We start from the raw sequence: 18,200 nt of genomic DNA, 5'->3' as shown, positions 1-18,200 counted from the left end.
TATAAATCCTTTTGATATTCCTTGATTTCTTAACTATTTGTCTTAAAGTGAAAATCTGATCCTCACAACCTCTATTTGGCCTAATGCTATCTTTTTCTTTTGTTTCCATCCCTTCCACAATTGTCTGAGAAACTGACAATTGTGGAAGGGACAATTATTTCCCTTTTGATCTTCGACTTCGATTATTTGGAATTTCTTCTGATGATCTTCTGAATAATGTTGTGCAGCCACTGTGAAACTTTTATTCCTCCATATTTCAGCCTTTCTGGTCAGTTATCATCTATACTAGCTACCTTTTCTACATTTCAGGTTTTTGATGCCTTTTTTTTTTACCTCCAAAATTGATTTAACATAGAAAATATTCAAGAGGAATGCAGTACCTGATTGCATCCTTGTTCTGACACCTCTTTTTTTTTTCAATTAGCGATCTTTCAAAGTAATTGCTCCACACATTTAGAATATATTTCAGTTTTTGTGTCACCTTTATCAGTTCTGATTCTTTTTAACGTTCTCTTTTCTCAATGTCTAAGCGTTTTACATACTTGCATATGTAAAACGCTTAGACATTGAGAAACACTCATTTTCACCTGAAACACTCATTTTCACCAGATCATTTTGCCACTTTTGATATTTATCTTCTATATGCTTACCAAAGTCTTTCCATGACTGTTATTTTTGTCACTTTTTATCATCTCTGATTCCCTTTAAAGTTCTCTTTTCAATAGTCACCAGATCATTTTGCCACTTTTCTGATATTTATCTATATTCTTATAAAGTCTTCCTGTGACTTTTATTTAGCTACCTTTCCAATTTGCTTAATTTTCTTAATTTTTTTTTCTATATTCTCTCAGAGGAGATGCATGCTGTCTTACTTGCTAGGAACTTTCACTATGATTTCGTCTTTTCCATAATTGCCTCTTTAACTTCTTCAGTCCACCTTGGAGTTCTGATTTGTCTATCCTTGCAGACAATTTTTACCATATGCTGACTGAATCAGTTAGTGTTTCCTTTAGAGTTCTACCTCTGAGTCTCCAAAGTTTCATTCTTGTTTTCAAACTTTCATTTTTCCTTAAAGAATATTTGTGCATTTAAGTCTATAGTTCAACTCTGAAAGCTGCTTGACTTCTTTGTTTTTGTACTACTAAATATTATATTAAATTTTATCTTGCTCAAAACTGAATGGTGTTTACTTCCTATTTCAAATCCCTTGCATACTCCTGTGTCTTGAACCAATATAAATATATCACTATAAACAATAAGATATAGTCAGTTAGTCTGTTTCCTGTGTCTTCATGTCAATTTGTGCATATCTTTATATTGGAACATGGTATTAGTGATGATTTGTCACTGTCCTGACAACAGAAATTCAAGAGGTATTTACCATTATTATTATTATTAGCTTTGGTTTTTTCTCGAAATTTTCTCCCAAAAAAAACATTTCAATGTCTGCTATTCACATATAATCCCTATTTTAATATTGTAGGCAAATATCAACAATATTGGTTCAAAATTAGTGTTGAGTACTACAGCTGTCCTTTCCCTGATTGCCTGAATTTCCTGAATATAACATCTTGTATTTGTTATTTAGAAGAATTTGCTTGTTTTTGTGTTCTTTGTTTCTGTACTACTAATTATATTGACATAGTACTTTTCTAATTCTTCCAGTTCCACATGTTGATGGTGGATAAAGGGATTTATTGTAGGATCCACATTTTAACAGTTGTGAAAATCACCCAGAGTATTGTCACTATATTGAGAAGGATTCTGATGAGTTAGGATAAAGATACTATCGCGTCCATTTTCATTTTACATAAATTATGGACTCTACAACCATGTTGTAAATAATTATTTTAATTAAAATTAAAAATAATTATATTAATTATTTTAATAAAAAATAAAATTATTATTTATAACGCTGTTGTAGAGTCCATAATTTGTGCAAAATGAATGCTGATCACTGTGTAACACTAAAGGAAAATATACTATTGTGTCATCATATAAGGCACTGATTAAGTTGCACCTGGACTACTCTATGCAGATCTGATCCTTTGAAAGATAGGATATAAGTAAATGCTGAAGAAGAGTTCAGCAGTTTTTGTGGAATGTTAAGTATAAGAATAAATTGAAGGAATGTAGTTTGCAGAGCTTAGAAGATATGATAGGTGAGTGGTCTGAGATTTAAGTTGGTGATAGGAAGTTATCTGATAGATAAGCTGCTATCTAGGAGTTTATCTGTTTAATAATATGTGAAGCTGTTTATAGGTTTTGTGAGAGCAAGGAAGCAAGAAGTTGTTAAATGGATTCTTTGCATGGAGCATGCTAACAAGTAGCTGGCCAAACAGCACATTAATTTTCTAAGGTATAGGTAAGTATAATGTTATAATTTCTGCATATTCTAATTATTATAATGAGCAAAAAAAATTAATTTCGAGTGATATCCTTTACTATCATATATCTGTTAACTCTCCAATTAATGTGGCTTTCTTCCTGCCTTTCTTTTTTTTTTTAGATGTTCCAGTTTTTCATAAAGAATGTTGAAAAATTACAACCTCTGTATTCTCAGTAAAATTCAAGCTATTAACTCTCAGTATGCCAAGTTCACACAGTAATAAAATGTGTAAGTACTGCTTGTAGCAGTACTTATTGCCAGAAACCTCCAGAGAGTCAGGTGCTTGTTGAGGGACACAATGTATTACCCACACCAGCACTCATATATTTTCTTGAATTCATTCATTCACACTATCTGCACTCGCTACCTTCGCAAGCAAGCTATCCCAATCATATATTACTCTGAGAGAGAAATCTAGTTCTCACCCAATTTCTTGACTGTCTTCATTCTCAACTTCTATGGATGTCCTGTCCTCTTATTCTCTTCCACCTCCTATAAAATGAAAAATTCCATCTACTGGTAAAAATGTTCTGTATGATCCATTCAGAAGTTTGTATGTCTCTATCATATCACCCTCTTTCTCTTTTGTGATGTTTTCTGCAGTCCACAAATTTTCAGTTTGTTCTCATAACATCTGCAGTTCCCAATATTGTCTTTAACATTTTGCACTCTCTACACTGTATCTGCACACAGTAGTCCTTGTGAGGTCACTATATCAAGGCTTATAAAGAAGCAAAATGATTTCCTTATCTTGACCTGTCAGTATTCATTTTAGCATTTCTATTGTCCTCTTGAGTTATATTTACTACATTACCCTTGAACTTCAATTAAAACTCCAAGATCTCCACCCTGATCAGTTTTGTTTAGCATAATCCCACCAGTATAATATGACATTGGATATCCCCTCACACCAAAGTATATAACTTTACATTTACGAACATTGAACTGATAACCATTTTCACATGCCCATAATTACAGCCTGTTCAAATCATTCTGCAAGTGCTATGTGTCAGTTGTATTTATGATTACCCAGCATGAAAAAGTTCATGCTGGGTAATCTTAAATTCTTTCCCATGTCATTAATTAGTCCTTGAATAACAACCAAGAACTGATTGCTGGGGTACACCACTGGTAACCTTAAATCTTGCAGTCTCATGCCCTCACACACATCACTTTTTCATATATTGTCAATCTGCCATCCTCTTATCCATGACAATAGTTTATAATCCACTCCTATATCTTGCAATTCATAGTGTATCCATTCCTCAACCATACCATTATCATCAAATAATGTTGCAGTATTTGATTTATTTTGCATATTTAACTTAGCTGAATGTTTTTTTTTTTCTCCTTCCAAATGCAAACTATACATTTATTATGGAGAATTTTTATGTTTTATATGTAGCACCCACCCATGCAAGATTTTTCTGCAAACCTATAGTACATTCATACCATTGACGGTCTCAGGAGTTTTTCTATTTTTTATTAATTTTATATATTTTTGCTATTTTTTTATTTAATATATTTTTATATAGTCTTGGAAACCTATTTCTATAGACCTAACATGGTACTTTTTCAAGTCCCTTTAGGTCTTCAATAAGTGGGATGGTGTTCTTACACTGTGCAATAAAATTCATCTACTACCTAATAGTCATCCATTCCCATGGCTGGATTCAAACCTGCAGCCTTGGTTAGAGAGTAGATATGCTAACTACTTGACAATGAGACCAACAATTGCTCAAGCTGAGAAATATTAAGGACAAGTCATAGGAAAACTGGTATAAAATACTCGGAACTCTTTTTCATGTGAAATATATGTTTTACAAATCACAAATCTTCCCAGTCATTGAATATTGCTCCCATATCTAGGCTAGTACTCCAAGAGGTCCCTAAAAATACTATACTCTGTACAGGAAAGGGAAGTCAGACTGATCAATGATCCCCCGCTCACTTTCACACAGGCACTTGGTTTCTGCTGCTTGCATCTTCTACAGATACTTCTAACAGCCACTCTCTGTCAAATCACTTCAAACATGCACAGTAACTAACACTCCCTCACAGTGCATCTCCATGCTCATAGAACAAATTTAGCCTCCTCTTTGTTCATCCCTTCCACTGCTGCTCTCTAGAACAGTCTGCCATCTTATGTGTTTTCCAAGGAATACAATCCACAGCTTTTCAAACAAATGTGAACAAGTTGCTTCTTGTCCATCCACGGTACGAATGTACTGTAGGTTGACCAACCTCTCATGGATGGGTTCCTCATAAAAAAAAAATATATATATATATATATATATATATATATGTTAAAAATACCAAGCAATTTTAAACCTGGTTTTACTCCATTTCCCAAGTAAGCAAACAGACAAACAAGTCAAGTTTGCGCCTGCAAGTGATGCAAGTCTAGCTGATCCTACAGGTAGTGCAAGACCAAGGCAACTCGTGGTAAAGGTGGCATAAGCTCTGATCACAAATCTTAATATTTACCCTTAATGCCAAAACACATCTCCAAGAAGGGGATGTATGATGTTTTGTATTAAAGGCAAGGGGTCACTACCCAGACCGGTTTCGACCTTTATTGAGATCTCATCAGTGGGAGCCAGGCTAGAAATACCAAGATTTAGTAATACAGAGCTTATAAATATTTTACCAGAACAAGTTACCATAAGGTGTTTTAACCTTATTAAATAAAAATCTCTGGAGGAGATATGAATGTAGAAAGTATTTTACCTTGGGTATAATAAATGTTAAAAATACCAAGCAATTTTAAACCTGGTTTTACTCCATTTCCCAAGTAAGCAAACAGACAAACAAGTCAAGTTTGCACCTGCAAGTGATGCAAGTCTAGCTGATCCTACTGGTAGTGCAAGACCAATGCAATACAAAACATCATACATCCCCTTCTTGGAGATGTGTTTTGGCATTAAGGGTAAATATTAAGATTAGTGATCAGAGCTTATGCCACCTTTACCACGAGTTGCCTTGGTCTTGTAGTACCTGTAGGATCAGCTAGACTTGCATCACTTGCAGGTGCAAACTTGACTTGTTTGTCTGTTTGCTTACTTGGGAAATGGAGTAAAACCAGGTTTAAAATTGCTTGGTATTTTTAACATTTATTATACCCAAGATAAAATACTTTCTACATTCATATCTCCTCCAGAGATTTTTATTTAATAAGGTTAAAACACCTTATGGTAACTTGTTCTGGTAAAATATTTATAAGCTCTGTATTACTAAATCTTGGTATTTCTAGCCTGGCTCCCACTGATGAGACCTCAATAAAGGTCGAAACCGGTCTGGGTAGTGACCCCTTGCCTTTAATACAAAACATCATACATCCCCTTCTTGGAGATGTGTTTTGGCATTAAGGGTAAATATTAAGATTAGTGATCAGAGCTTATTATGCCACCTTTACCATGAGTTGCCTTGGTCTTGCAGTACCTGTAGGATCAGTTAGACTTGCATCACTTGCAGGCGCAAACTTGACTTGTTTGTCTGTTTGCTTACTTGGGAAATGGAGTAAAACCAGGTTTAAAATTGCTTGGTATTTTTAACATTTATTATACCCAAGGTAAAATACTTTCTACATATATATATATATATATATATATATATATATATATATATATACACACACAGCAATAGTAACTTCAGATGTCATATGCTTTGTTTTTCAGAATCTATAATGCCACCTCTCTTCTGTGCATAGCATATATGTGAAACTGAAACATCCAGTGAAGTAATAATCATTAAGCAAGAATGGCATTTCATTCTTGTTTTATGTTTGTCAGGCTAGTTAGTTATCATATCCACTCTCCATTCAACAGGCTGTATGTTGAATCCTTCTGTAGGCATGAATGTAAATGGGAGATGAATTTCATTAACAAATGGACAAGTTCTGTTCATTTATTTTGTTTTCAGTGTAATAATGAGTTTTCTTTAAATCACTTCCACACAAAAAGGACTGGAAAACCTATAGCACAACAGCCATATAGGCAGTATGGTCTTGTTTTTTTTTTTCAACATTTTTGATGAGTTTACATCATACATCATGAAATGCAAGTATTTTTTTTTATTATTAAATTATTTTTTCCGTTACATACTTTTTGTGTATAGTCAGTTCATTATTTCTTTTATGTTAATATTCATTATCAAAATAATTTTCCTAAGTTTGTCATAATGACCTACTCTATAGCACACATATGCCCCTTCCTAATTGGATATATCACATGCTTGGCTACCTCCCAGCTTAATGTTGCATGATCACTCCTCCCATCATGGGCAAAGTGATTTTGGTGATGTTTACGAAATCTCACTCTTAAACCTCCATTCTCATCCATCACATGTGCTATTTTAGATAATTATCCTCAGAATTAATTCAGTTACTACTGGATGAATCTGTGTCCTTCCTTCCGCATGCTCTTGCCTCTTTCCAGGTTTGAGAATTACACACAGATTTACCACTTTCATTCCTCAAAAATTTATCCTCTACCAAATCTAATAATTTTATGGATGATTCAACCACTACTATCCCAAGTAATTTTTTTCAATCAGACATTTTCCACACTTACATGGTTTCTATCAGCTAATTCATTATCCCAATATTCATCCACTTCTTCTAAATCTCAGTACACTACACTATTTCACACTTAATTTTTTCTGTTCAATATTTATTGTATTCCTGCTTTTCTGTTTCTTTGTTTTAATTCAGTTATTTTTATATCTATATTTATTTAATTATATAACTTAAATACTTTTATTTATACATAGCCTAAAAGACCTGAAGAGTTGTGGTTTACTAGATTAAGTGGTCGGTCCCAGGTTATGTTTGCAGGTTTGTAGAATTTTGGAAAATATACTCTTATAGATTTTATCTATGAACATTCATTTGTTCTAGTGTGATATATATCATATCTATGTTGTCATGTTTTATGCAGAGAAAATCATTAGTTGATGAGTAAAGTAGTTATAATCCATAAATAAGTTTAGTCTTCAGTTTGTATGTGACAAAATAGATAATTGCATATACAAATGGACTGACTGTGTAGTATGTCAGATATATCACAAATGTCTTCATTAATTATAGAGAAATACAGATTTAATATAGATCTGATTCTTGACATGTTTCATTTATATATATAGATATATATATATATAGTAGCCTTATTGAGACAACCTACATAAGTGCAAGGAAAAATTAATTCATATAAATACAGTACATAAACCACTAATTAGGGTATGGTGATTAACTTTTATTCATGTGTTGTGCATGTCATATCATTTAGCAACTTCTTGCATTACTTGTCAATGATTTCAAGATTAGGTATGATCTGAAATCAAGGCTGTTCCTGCACACATTGGAGCCTCCTTAGCTTTTGATGTTGGCACTGCCCTGTGGCTTGAAAGACCTGGATTTGAATCTTGTTAAGAATGCAAAGAACCTTTTTAAGTCTCTTTTCAACAACATACAGAGGTGGCAGGGTTTTTCCTCTCAGAAACTCGACTTTTTCATCCTGCAAATCAGGCAAACTTGTCAGAAGAACATATATGTAATTAATAGACATAATACACTAGCCTTTTAGCCCTTTGTCTTCAGCTGTAATTCTAAACAACCCAACCCTGCATAGTATGTGGAAATCCCTAATCAGATATCAGATCCAACAGTCCTTTGTACCTCAGCTATTTCATTTATCACCAGCAGCGTGAGAAACAGAGCTAGATGATGTGACATATGCAACACATGAACTAAAGTATTCATTATTGTTATCAACAGTTTATGTATGTTGCCTTGATTTATGATTTATAAGATTTATGACAAAACATGTCATAAATCTTATCTATATTAAATTTGTAGTACAGCTAACTAGTAAATCTCAGTTATTCTAACTTGAATGAGAATAAGCCTGAAAAGTATGTGTAATGTTTTGTTTATTTATTTATTTATTTTTTGATTAGTTTCACTGCTGAAGTGATCACTTAAGCTAAATAGCTTAGAGAGACCTCCATATGGCTTTGTAAGGAAAATGGAGAACTAACCAGAACTTCTGACGTAATGTCCAAATCTTGCTTTCTCATGATGCACCTTGTTGGTTAGGTATCTACCCAGATACTGAATGAACAAGATAGGGCTGGGAGCTTGGAATTTATCAGAACAAATTGTATTCTATATTGGCTTAAGTCAAAAAAACAGTGATGGTATAAGAGGAACTGGAATGCCACCCGCCTCTGTTTTTGTCAGGGAACTAGGGCAAATAGTGAAAATCAGCTACTGAACTCAGCATCAGCAGAATTGAAGAAGGGCAGAGTCAGTGTAAAACATATGAACAGAAAATAAACGGAACTGCAGAAGAATTAAAAGTGCCATGTCAACACAATTGGTGTCACTAAAACAAAGGAGACAAGAGCAGATGAGTCCTCTAAATAACATTTAGTGATATCCATTTAGCTGTTATTTATATTTAAAGAATAGTGATTCATGGAAAGGAAGGAATAGCTTATAGTATCAAAATTCTAAACACAAAGATAATCTTGAATTGTGGGCAGTTTCAAGTGGAGAGATATAGTCACATTCCAAAATGGGGAGATGAGTGCAGAAATTAATTTGTGCTTATGGTCTGCTAAGGAAGAAGTGGGGGAATTTTGTCATTAGAGAAAGCAGCTAACATAAAGGGAGAACAGGGTGGGGGACTTGTTCCTTGTTGGAGATTTAAACAGCAAAGTAGGAAATAAATTCCAGAAATATATAAATCTTTTGGAAAAATTTGGAGAAAAGGACAATGTTGATAATAAGTACTGCCTGGATTTCTGTTCAGAATAGATATGGACTAATCATAACTACTAACACCATGTTCCAACATAAAGATATGTGCAAATTCACATGGAGATAAGACAGAAAAGAAATAAAATCTTGTTGACTATGTTATTGTTGATAGCAATATCTTCCTACTGGTTCAAGACACAAGCATATTCAGCTTTGAAATAGGAAGTGATATCCATTTAGTTCTGAGTAGGATAAATACAAATTTCATATTGAAAAGAAAAATGTTTTAAAAAAAATCAAAATTGCAGTTTTGAGAGGTGAACTGTAGACTCAAATATACAAATATTATTCAAGAGAACATAGAGTTTGAAGAGAACCAAACATTGGTTCTCTTCAAACCAATTCTACAGACTCACTGGCAGACTAGAAAACACTGACTGATTCAGCAGGATAAGCATGTGGTGAAGTTGTTTGTAAAGACAGAAAAATGAGAACTCCATAGTCAACTCAGGAAGTTAAAGATGCAGTTGTGAAAAAGAACAAAGTGTATTGAAAATTCTTAGCAATTAAGTCACCATGTGCTCTGAGAGAATATATATATATATAGAGAGAGAGAGAGCGAGCAAAATGTAAGAAAGTGAAGCAGTATATAAAAATAATTAAACAAAAGTCATAGGAATTTTGGTAAGAATATTGAAGATAAATAAATAAATAAAGTGGCAAAATGTTCTGGAGGCTATTCAAAATGCTTCAAAATGGATAAAGGGAACAAATAAAAATGTTCTAGGTTCTTGGAGTAATTACTTTTGAAGATTGATCAATGAAACAAGAAGTGACAGAACAGTGGTTGAAAATTTTCAAGAGGAATGAATGCAGCCAGTAATGCATATCAGTACTTGAAGTTTAAAAACCTGATTTGTGGAAAGACAGCTAGATATTCAACCATAAATGCTTAAATTATTGAAGTATAAAAATAAAATTTAGTGGCTGCACTGCATAATTCAGAAGGTTACATTTTAGATGATCGCATTAGAGCTTTCTTAGTATCCATCTATAAAAAACAAAGTAAAGCTGAATGTGAGAATTATAGAGAAATTTGTGTATTGAGTGTTGCACATAAAATGTATGCAAGCATTCTTGAGAAGAGGGTAAAAAAATTTTTTTTCAAGGAGAAGCTTTGGAGAAGAACCTGGTTTCATGCAAAGTAGAAGTTGTTGGGGTTAGATTTTCACTTTAAAATTAATAGTTGAGAAATCATGAGAATATAACAAAGATTTGTATTTAAGTATTTATTGAAAAATATTCTGATAGGCTTCCTTTTGGTGAAGCAAATTAATAGAAATAGAGGATATATAAATCCAACCTCATTTCATAGCCAAATGTATCGAAACTTAGAAATTTTGAAAAATGGACTGGAGAGCTTATGAGGATATGATCGGTGACATCAGAGTTACCTTGACTTGCACTACTTAAGATATAAGATGTGTCCAGGAGCCCATATCAGTGCCTGTAGGTTTCTCTGGCCTGACAGCTGTTTCAAACTGTTGGTTCTCATCAAAGACTTTGCAGAAACCTAAGAGGGCAAAATGAAGCCTGTTTGGCTCTTTCTGTTTAATAAATACACTTATGTATACTGAGAGTGCTTATGAAAAATGCAACTCTCTGACAGAGGATTGCTATCATTCATTGATCAGAGGGATTTTAACCTCTTTAGGCCTGGTCTCTGATGAGAACCAACAGTTTGAAACACTGTCAAGCCAGTGAAAGCTAAAAGCACCAATGAAAGGCAAATGTACAGGCTTCAGGGCAAAGCACATGTCTATTAAGTAGTGTAATCCAAGCGACTCTGATGATTGGGTTATATTTTCATAAGCTCTCTGCTGTATTTTTTGGAACTTACTAAGTTTCTATACATTCTGCTGTGAAATAAGGATGAATATATAATAACTCCTATTTCTATTACTTTGTATTTAAGTTTTGTAGATCGCTTAAGGGTCAAAGCTGTATAACTGAGAGGAGACCTCCACATAGCCTTTAAAGGAATGCGGAGAGCCGACCAGGGCTTCTGACCTAATGTCCAATCCTCACCTTCTCGTGGTGCACCCTGTTGGGTATCTACTTGGATACTGAACGAATGAGGGGCTGGCAATTTGGGATTTAGCCGACCAAATTGTCGGCTAAATTTGGTTTAACCAATTTAGCCGACCTTATTGGTTAAACCAAATTAAAAAATGATGGTACAACATGAAAAATTTCATGCCGGTGTTGTGTCGTCCTCTTATGTTTTAAATGCCCTTTCTATCTCTTGTAAGCATAAATCACACTAATGTATCTTTCCTTAAATAACTCCTACTTATTACTTTCTTATCACCCTTTTAATATCATTTATCTTTTGACTTCTGTCTCAATATACTTAGGCCGAAATCTCTGACGAGGTATAACACCACCAGAAGTTGTTGTTCTGTGAGACAAAGAAATGCAAATGGCAGATGCCTATCTCTTTGTCTCAGCACTGGTTCTATCTCCCTCTTCAAATTCAGAGAAAATTTATTTATTAAACGCTGCACCACCCTGAATCCTAGGATATACTAAACATGTAAGAGCAGGGAGTTAGAATCCAGTCAGCATTCACTCATGTCATTTATAAATTTTAAACTTGCAGTCATGACCTGATAAGATCTAATTTTCCAGCCTTTCGAGGTTCGCTATATTTTATGAGGAAGTGCAGTAGGATCTAAGTACAGGCAAGACAACATTTATGTTTAAACAAAACATTTTAATTACAAGTAGAATACATATAATACACTTTGAAGCACTGAGTTAATCATTCAATAAAATTTTGGTACAGCATTAGCACTCTTACATACAGTTATTTACCCTTTCCATAAATCTTTATCTGAGAAACCTAATTAATAACATTTTATCACTTAGTCTCGTTGTATCACTCTACTCGATCAAATCTCATTCTCAATGTATATCAAATTCCATTCACAATCTTCTCTGACAATCTGACAAATCTTAATCAATTTACATATATCTCAGGCCTAATTAAGAACTCTTTTATATCTCTCTCTCTCTCTCTCAAGGTACATTCATGAGACAATGTTCTATTTCTTTCTTAAATCTATCTCTTAACAGTTCAAAGAGTCTCTAGTAGCACATACAATAAAATCTTCTTATTCAATTCCATTAGTTAAAAGACATAAAGTTTTCACCTCACCAATTTGCTGGTATGTTACTTTCACCGCTTCAGTATCTAGTCAGATATTTACCTACATTGACCGCTTCACTTCACGCTTTACTGGATACTCTTTACGAATTTCCTCTATACTTCATATTGGAAGATTTCTGTAGTTTTCCACTATCATGATCTGCTGGGCTTTTGTTTCCGACCGGCAAGTTCCTTAGTGATTTGGTCGTAACTTCCTCGAACAAAGGAAACCCACATGGAGGCTCCATACCAGCCAGACTTCCGAGGCACAGGAATACAGCAGCAGAAAACGTCTAAAAGGCCTTTGCGCAGCGTTACTGCTCCTTTTAAACACCACACCACTTTTCTCATTCGTCATCTGATATCTACGTCATATGTTCTCTACGTCACACGGCACTAAGCGCCACTCGCAGAATCCTCTCATAACTTCTGTGGTGTCATGGTGGAAAGGGGGGGGGTAGGCACCTTGCTACATAACAGATGTACCTGTACTCTCAATACATGTTTTTGAAGTCAGCCATTTCACATTATGATTATTATCTCTCACCCAGCAAAATGGTAAGTTATTTACATAGTATCTGAGACTAAAAGCTTAAGCTATTCACCAAAATTATAATGAAATTTCACATTACAAAATAAGATAAGATATAAAACTAAAGGTAAAATTTCTACACAAGTGCTTCTACATTTCTGATAAATTATTAATTCTCTTAAGAGAGTGATAATGATGTTAAGTCCGCGTGAAACATAATTTTCTTTAATATTCTAGTTCACTCAGACTTAACACTGGCTGGGGCATCACCCGGTTAAACAAGGCCCATGTTTGCCAGGGAACCAGGGCGAACAGCAAAAAGTCAGCTACTGCAACAAATCTGAAAACACACCCCAACTCAACATCACCACAGTTAAAGATCGGTACTATCAACATAAGAAGCCTGAATGGCAAAGAAATGGAGCTAGCTGAGGAATTAGATAAGTACCAGATCGACATAGTAGGGGTGACTGAAACAAAAAAGACCAAAACTGGTGAGATCTTTCTGAGCAATAAATACAAAATGTTATATTCAGGCAATGACAATCAAGGAAAAGAAGGAGTAGCCATAGTATTCAATACAAAATACGAGGCTAATCTTCTTGAATGGCACGCAGTCTCAAGTAGAGTGATGTGGGCAAATATGAGAATGGGGAACTGGACAATGAGACTTATTTGTGCCTATGGTCCCACAGAAGGTTCTACTAAGGTAGAAGTGGAGGAATTTTTTGAGGCTTTAGAAAAAGCAACTGACACAATGAAAAAGGAAAAGTTGGTCCTTGTTGGGGATCTAAATAGTAGAGTAGGAAATGATTGTGAGACATACAAAAATATTTTGGGAAAATTTGGAGAAAAGAGCAAAGCTAATAATAATGGCAAATATTTGTTGGATTTCTGCTCAGGACATGGACTGGTTATTACTAACACCATGTTCCAACAAAAAATGTGCACAAATTCACATGGAGAGAAGAGGCAAGGAATAAGAAAAGTCTCATTGACCATGTTATTGTTGATAGTGATGTTTTCTCCCTGGTGCAGGACACCAGAGGGTGTACAGAGGATTTGAAATTGGAAGTGATCACTATTTTGTCTTGAGCAGGATAAACTTGAATTTCATATTGAAAAGAATAACATGTAAGAAAGTTTTAAAGCGAATAAAAGTTGAGCAGCTCTCAGATGTGAACTGTAGACTGAAATACACAAAATTTATTGAAAAAAAAATGAAAGAGTTTGAGAACAGGAATCAAACCTTGGAGATTCAGTGGCAAGCCTTAAAGAAAGCCCTGATTGATTCAGCTAGAGAGGCATGTGGTGAAGTTGTCTGCAAGGACAGAAAAATTAGAACTGCATGGTGGACACAAGAAGTTAAAGAGGCAGTGAAGGAAAAGAAGAAAGCATATCAAAAGTTTCAGGCAATAAGTCAACTTGTGCTCTTAGAGAATACAGAGACAAATGCAAGATTGCTAAACACTGTGTAAAATTAGCTAAACAAAAGTCATGGGAGGACTTTGACAAGAATATAGAAAATAAATATCAAGAAGGGGCCAAAATATTCTGGAGGTTTTGTTGAAGAAGCTTAGGAATGGAGAAAAGAGTGCTATAAAAGGAGTTAGAGATGACAAAGGTGACATGAAAACGGGAGAAAAAGATATCCTTGAAGTATGGAGTAATTACTTTGAAAAACTGCTAAATAAAACAAGCAGCGATGACAACACAGTGGTAAAAAACACTGACCAGGCATGCAGTCAGGAATACATATCCATACTTGAAGTAGAAAAAGCCATCAAAGGCTTGAAATGTGGAAAGGCAGCTGGAGTAGATGATATTCGACCAGAAATGCTGAAGTATGGTGATATAAAAGTCTTACAGTGGCTGCACTGCATAGTTCAGAATGCCTGGACAGAGGGACAAATTCCCGATGATTGGAGTAGAGCTCTCATAGTACCCATATATAAAAAGGGAAATAAAACTGAATGTGAGAATTACAGAGGTATTTCCCTACTGAGTGTTCCTGGCAAAATCTATGCAAGTATACTTGAGAAACGGTTGAGAAGAATTGTGGAAGGAAATCTTGGTGAAGAACAAGCTGGATTCAGGCCAAATAGAGGCTGTCAGGATCAGATCTTCACTTTACGACAAATAGTCGAGAAAGCATGGGAATACAACAAAGATCTGTATTTAAGTTTTGTTGATTTGGAAAAGGCATATGACAAGGTGCCAAGAGAGAAGCTATTCAATACACTGCAGTTATCAATGGGGCATTATATCAAGCAATACTTAGTCTTTATTTGATTTGTAAGTCAGCAGTTAGAATTAAAGGAAGTACAGGAAGATGGTTTAATGTTAAAACTGGTGTGAGAGAAGGATGTACATTATCCCCTCTGTTATTCATTATCTATATGGATGACATTATGAAGGAAAGTGGTATTAAACATGATATCAAAATTGGAGATGTTAATGTCAGCTCTTTGTTTTATGCAGATAATGTTATACTTCTAAATAAATCTGCTGCAAGTCTGCAAGATTCTCTGACTAAATTGAATAACTGTTGTAATAGATATAGTATGAAGGTCAGCAATAAAAAGTCAAAGACAATGAAAATAGGCAGAATCATTGAAAATGTCGACTGTGTTGTAAATGGAGAACCTGTTGAACAAGTAAAACATTTCAGGAACTTAGGCACGATTTTTAGTGAAGATGGTAAATTAAATATAGAAATAGACAACAGAATCAGCAAAACTGTTATGGTGGGAAGTCAATTGAATAAATTCATATGGAATAAGAGAGAAATTAGTCGGAACACTAAATTAGCTGTATACAAGACAGTGTTCAAACCAGTTTTAACTTATGGATCTGAGAGCTGGGTCAGAAGTAAAACACACCAAAGACTAGAGACCGCAGATATGAGAGTCCTGAGAAAGATTAGAGGTGTGAACAGATGGCATCAATGGCAATATCATATTAAAAACGAGGATATTAGGAAAGAACTTGATATTGTCAGCATCCAGGAATGCGTTAGCAGAGCTAATCTCAGGTGGTATGGTCACCTAAACAGAATGGGCAAAGAAAGATTAGCAAAACAATTGTTCTCTGCCAGGTTGGCAGCAAAACGACCCATAGGAAGACCAAGATATAGGTGGATTGATACGGTACAAAGTGCCTTAGATGATAGAAATATAAGATCTGATAATGTTGGAGTCTTGACAAGTAACAGACTGATTTGGAGGAAAATTGTAGATAGGAAGTTAGTAATGATGTAATTTTTTTCATGTAGTACTATCATATCCTGTACATCCCTTGAGGGTACATGGCAGGAATTTGATGATGATGAGATCTGGAAAAGGTATAAAATGAGATACCAAGAGAAAAACTGTTCAAAACGCTTGCATTAAGCAGTACATACTTTGTAAGGTAAGTCAGCAGTTTGAATTACAGGGTGTTAATTTGATGTAAAATCAGGTGCGAGACAAGGATTTACGTTTATATCCACTCTTACTCATTATCTATATGGATCAGATTGTGAAGGAAAGTGGCATTAAACCAGATATCAAAATTCGGGATGTTAAGCTCAACTCTTTTTTTTATGAAAATGATGATGACAATGATGATATAAATAAATGTGGTACTAGCCTTCAGGATTCCTTAACTAAATCGAATAACTACTTTAATGGCAACAGAATTCACAATAAGAAGATAATTGCTATAAAAATAGGCTGCAATGGAAAGCATCAACTGTATCCTGAATAGAGAAGCTATAAAATATGTTACATATTTTGACAGTTTAGGAACAATTTTTAGCAAAGAATGCAAATTAAATATGGAAATAGACAATAAATTAAATAACACTGATATGCTGGGAAATCAGTTGAATAAATTTATATGGAATAAGAGGGAAATTAATCAAAACACGAAATTACAAGGCAGTGTCCAAACCAATTTTAACTTCTATATGATAGAGCTCAGTTAGAAATAAAACAGGTGATCAGTGACTAGAGGCCACAGATATGAGAGTTCTGATAAACAAATTGGAGAAAGACGAAATTGCAACATTGACAGAATAATATTAAAGTGACAATATTAGAGAGGAGATTGACATTGTTAATATTAAGGAACGTGAGCAGAGCTATTCTAAGATGGTACAGGCACTTAAAACGAATGGAAGAGGAAAGGTTAGCAAAATATATCATGCCATGATGGCAGAAAGAAGATCTCACTCATCTAAGTAGATTTACACAGAAGTGCCTTTTTCAAACTGCTGGTCGTGACTGATGGGCCACAACTAGCATTATTATTATTTTTTAACAGAATAGAATATATCAGAATGGATTTCATAGCTTCAAAACCTTTTTGAATTTGTACAAGTGTTCAAATCTAACTATAAAACACAAATGGATGCTACACTTGCGAAGATTTTTGTGCTTGCTAATGCATCAAATAGGTGGCGGGTGGAAAGGGAAGGAATTGTGACTTTTGACTTCACTAGAGACCTCTCCCATCATCTGGTTAAATTTAGTGCCATTTGTGCAGTAAAGTGTTGCCAACGAGAAAAAAAAGACAGCATGGCAGCTGACAGTTCAGGGTTATTAAAAATGGAGTGCTACACGAAAGAACAACGCATTTTCATTGTTGAGCAATATTTTAAAAATAATGAAGGTTTGGCAGCTACAGTTCGCAATTTTCGTACAAAATATGGTCGGAATAGTGATTTAACTTCATCAACTGTGAAAAGATTAATTAAAAAATTCAAGGAAACTGGATCAATTAGTGATCTTATACACTCTGGCCGTCCTTCGACAAGTCGTTCAACAGAAAACATCGAAGCAGTTCGTGAGAGTGTTGCTGAGAGTCCAGGAACATCAATTCGGCACTGTGGTCTTGAATTGGGCATTTCGAGAAGCTCTCTACAGCATATTCTCACGAAAGATTTGCATCTTTATGCTTACAAAGTACAAATGACTCAAGAACGGAAGCCTACTGGCCACACACAGCGAAGAGAGTTCGTTGAATGGATTATGGAACAACAACAATAAGTGGATGCTTATTTTTCAAACAAAATCATCTTCAGCGATGAGGCTCAGTTTCATCTTGATGGTTTCGTCAATTGACAAAATTGTCGCATTTGGGGTTCAGAAAATCCACAAGTGATTGTTGAGAAACAAATGCATCCGCAGCGTGTCACTGCGGATTTTGGGCTGGAGGCATCATCGGTCCATTCTTCTTCGAAAATGCGGCTGGTAAGGCAATAACAGTTAATGGCGCTCGCTATCGTGACATGATAATCCAGTTTTTTGTGCCTAAATTGCAAGAT

At 34.7% G+C, this 18,200-nt stretch overlaps 1 protein-coding gene across 1 annotated transcript in view; it reads left to right on the top strand.

Annotated features, from left to right (window-relative positions):
• Positions 1 to 18,200, top strand: part of LOC150095666 (two pore channel protein 1-like) — a 355,100-nt gene that overhangs the window by 197,561 nt on the left and 139,339 nt on the right. Inside the window, exon 12 of the mRNA XM_090409936.1 lies at positions 7,160 to 7,223. Coding sequence (XP_090266062.1) covers positions 7,160 to 7,223 — 64 coding nt within the window. The remainder of the gene's footprint in view (positions 1 to 7,159; positions 7,224 to 18,200) is intronic.

The sequence above is a fragment of the Typopeltis vanoorti genome, chromosome 20 (assembly GCF_054136105.1).
Source record: "Typopeltis vanoorti isolate ZY-2024b chromosome 20, IOZ_Tvanoo_1.0, whole genome shotgun sequence".
NCBI lineage: Eukaryota > Metazoa > Arthropoda > Arachnida > Uropygi > Thelyphonidae > Typopeltis > Typopeltis vanoorti.
Note: the sequence above shows the minus strand (reverse complement) of the source record. Positions and strands in the feature narration are given on the sequence as shown.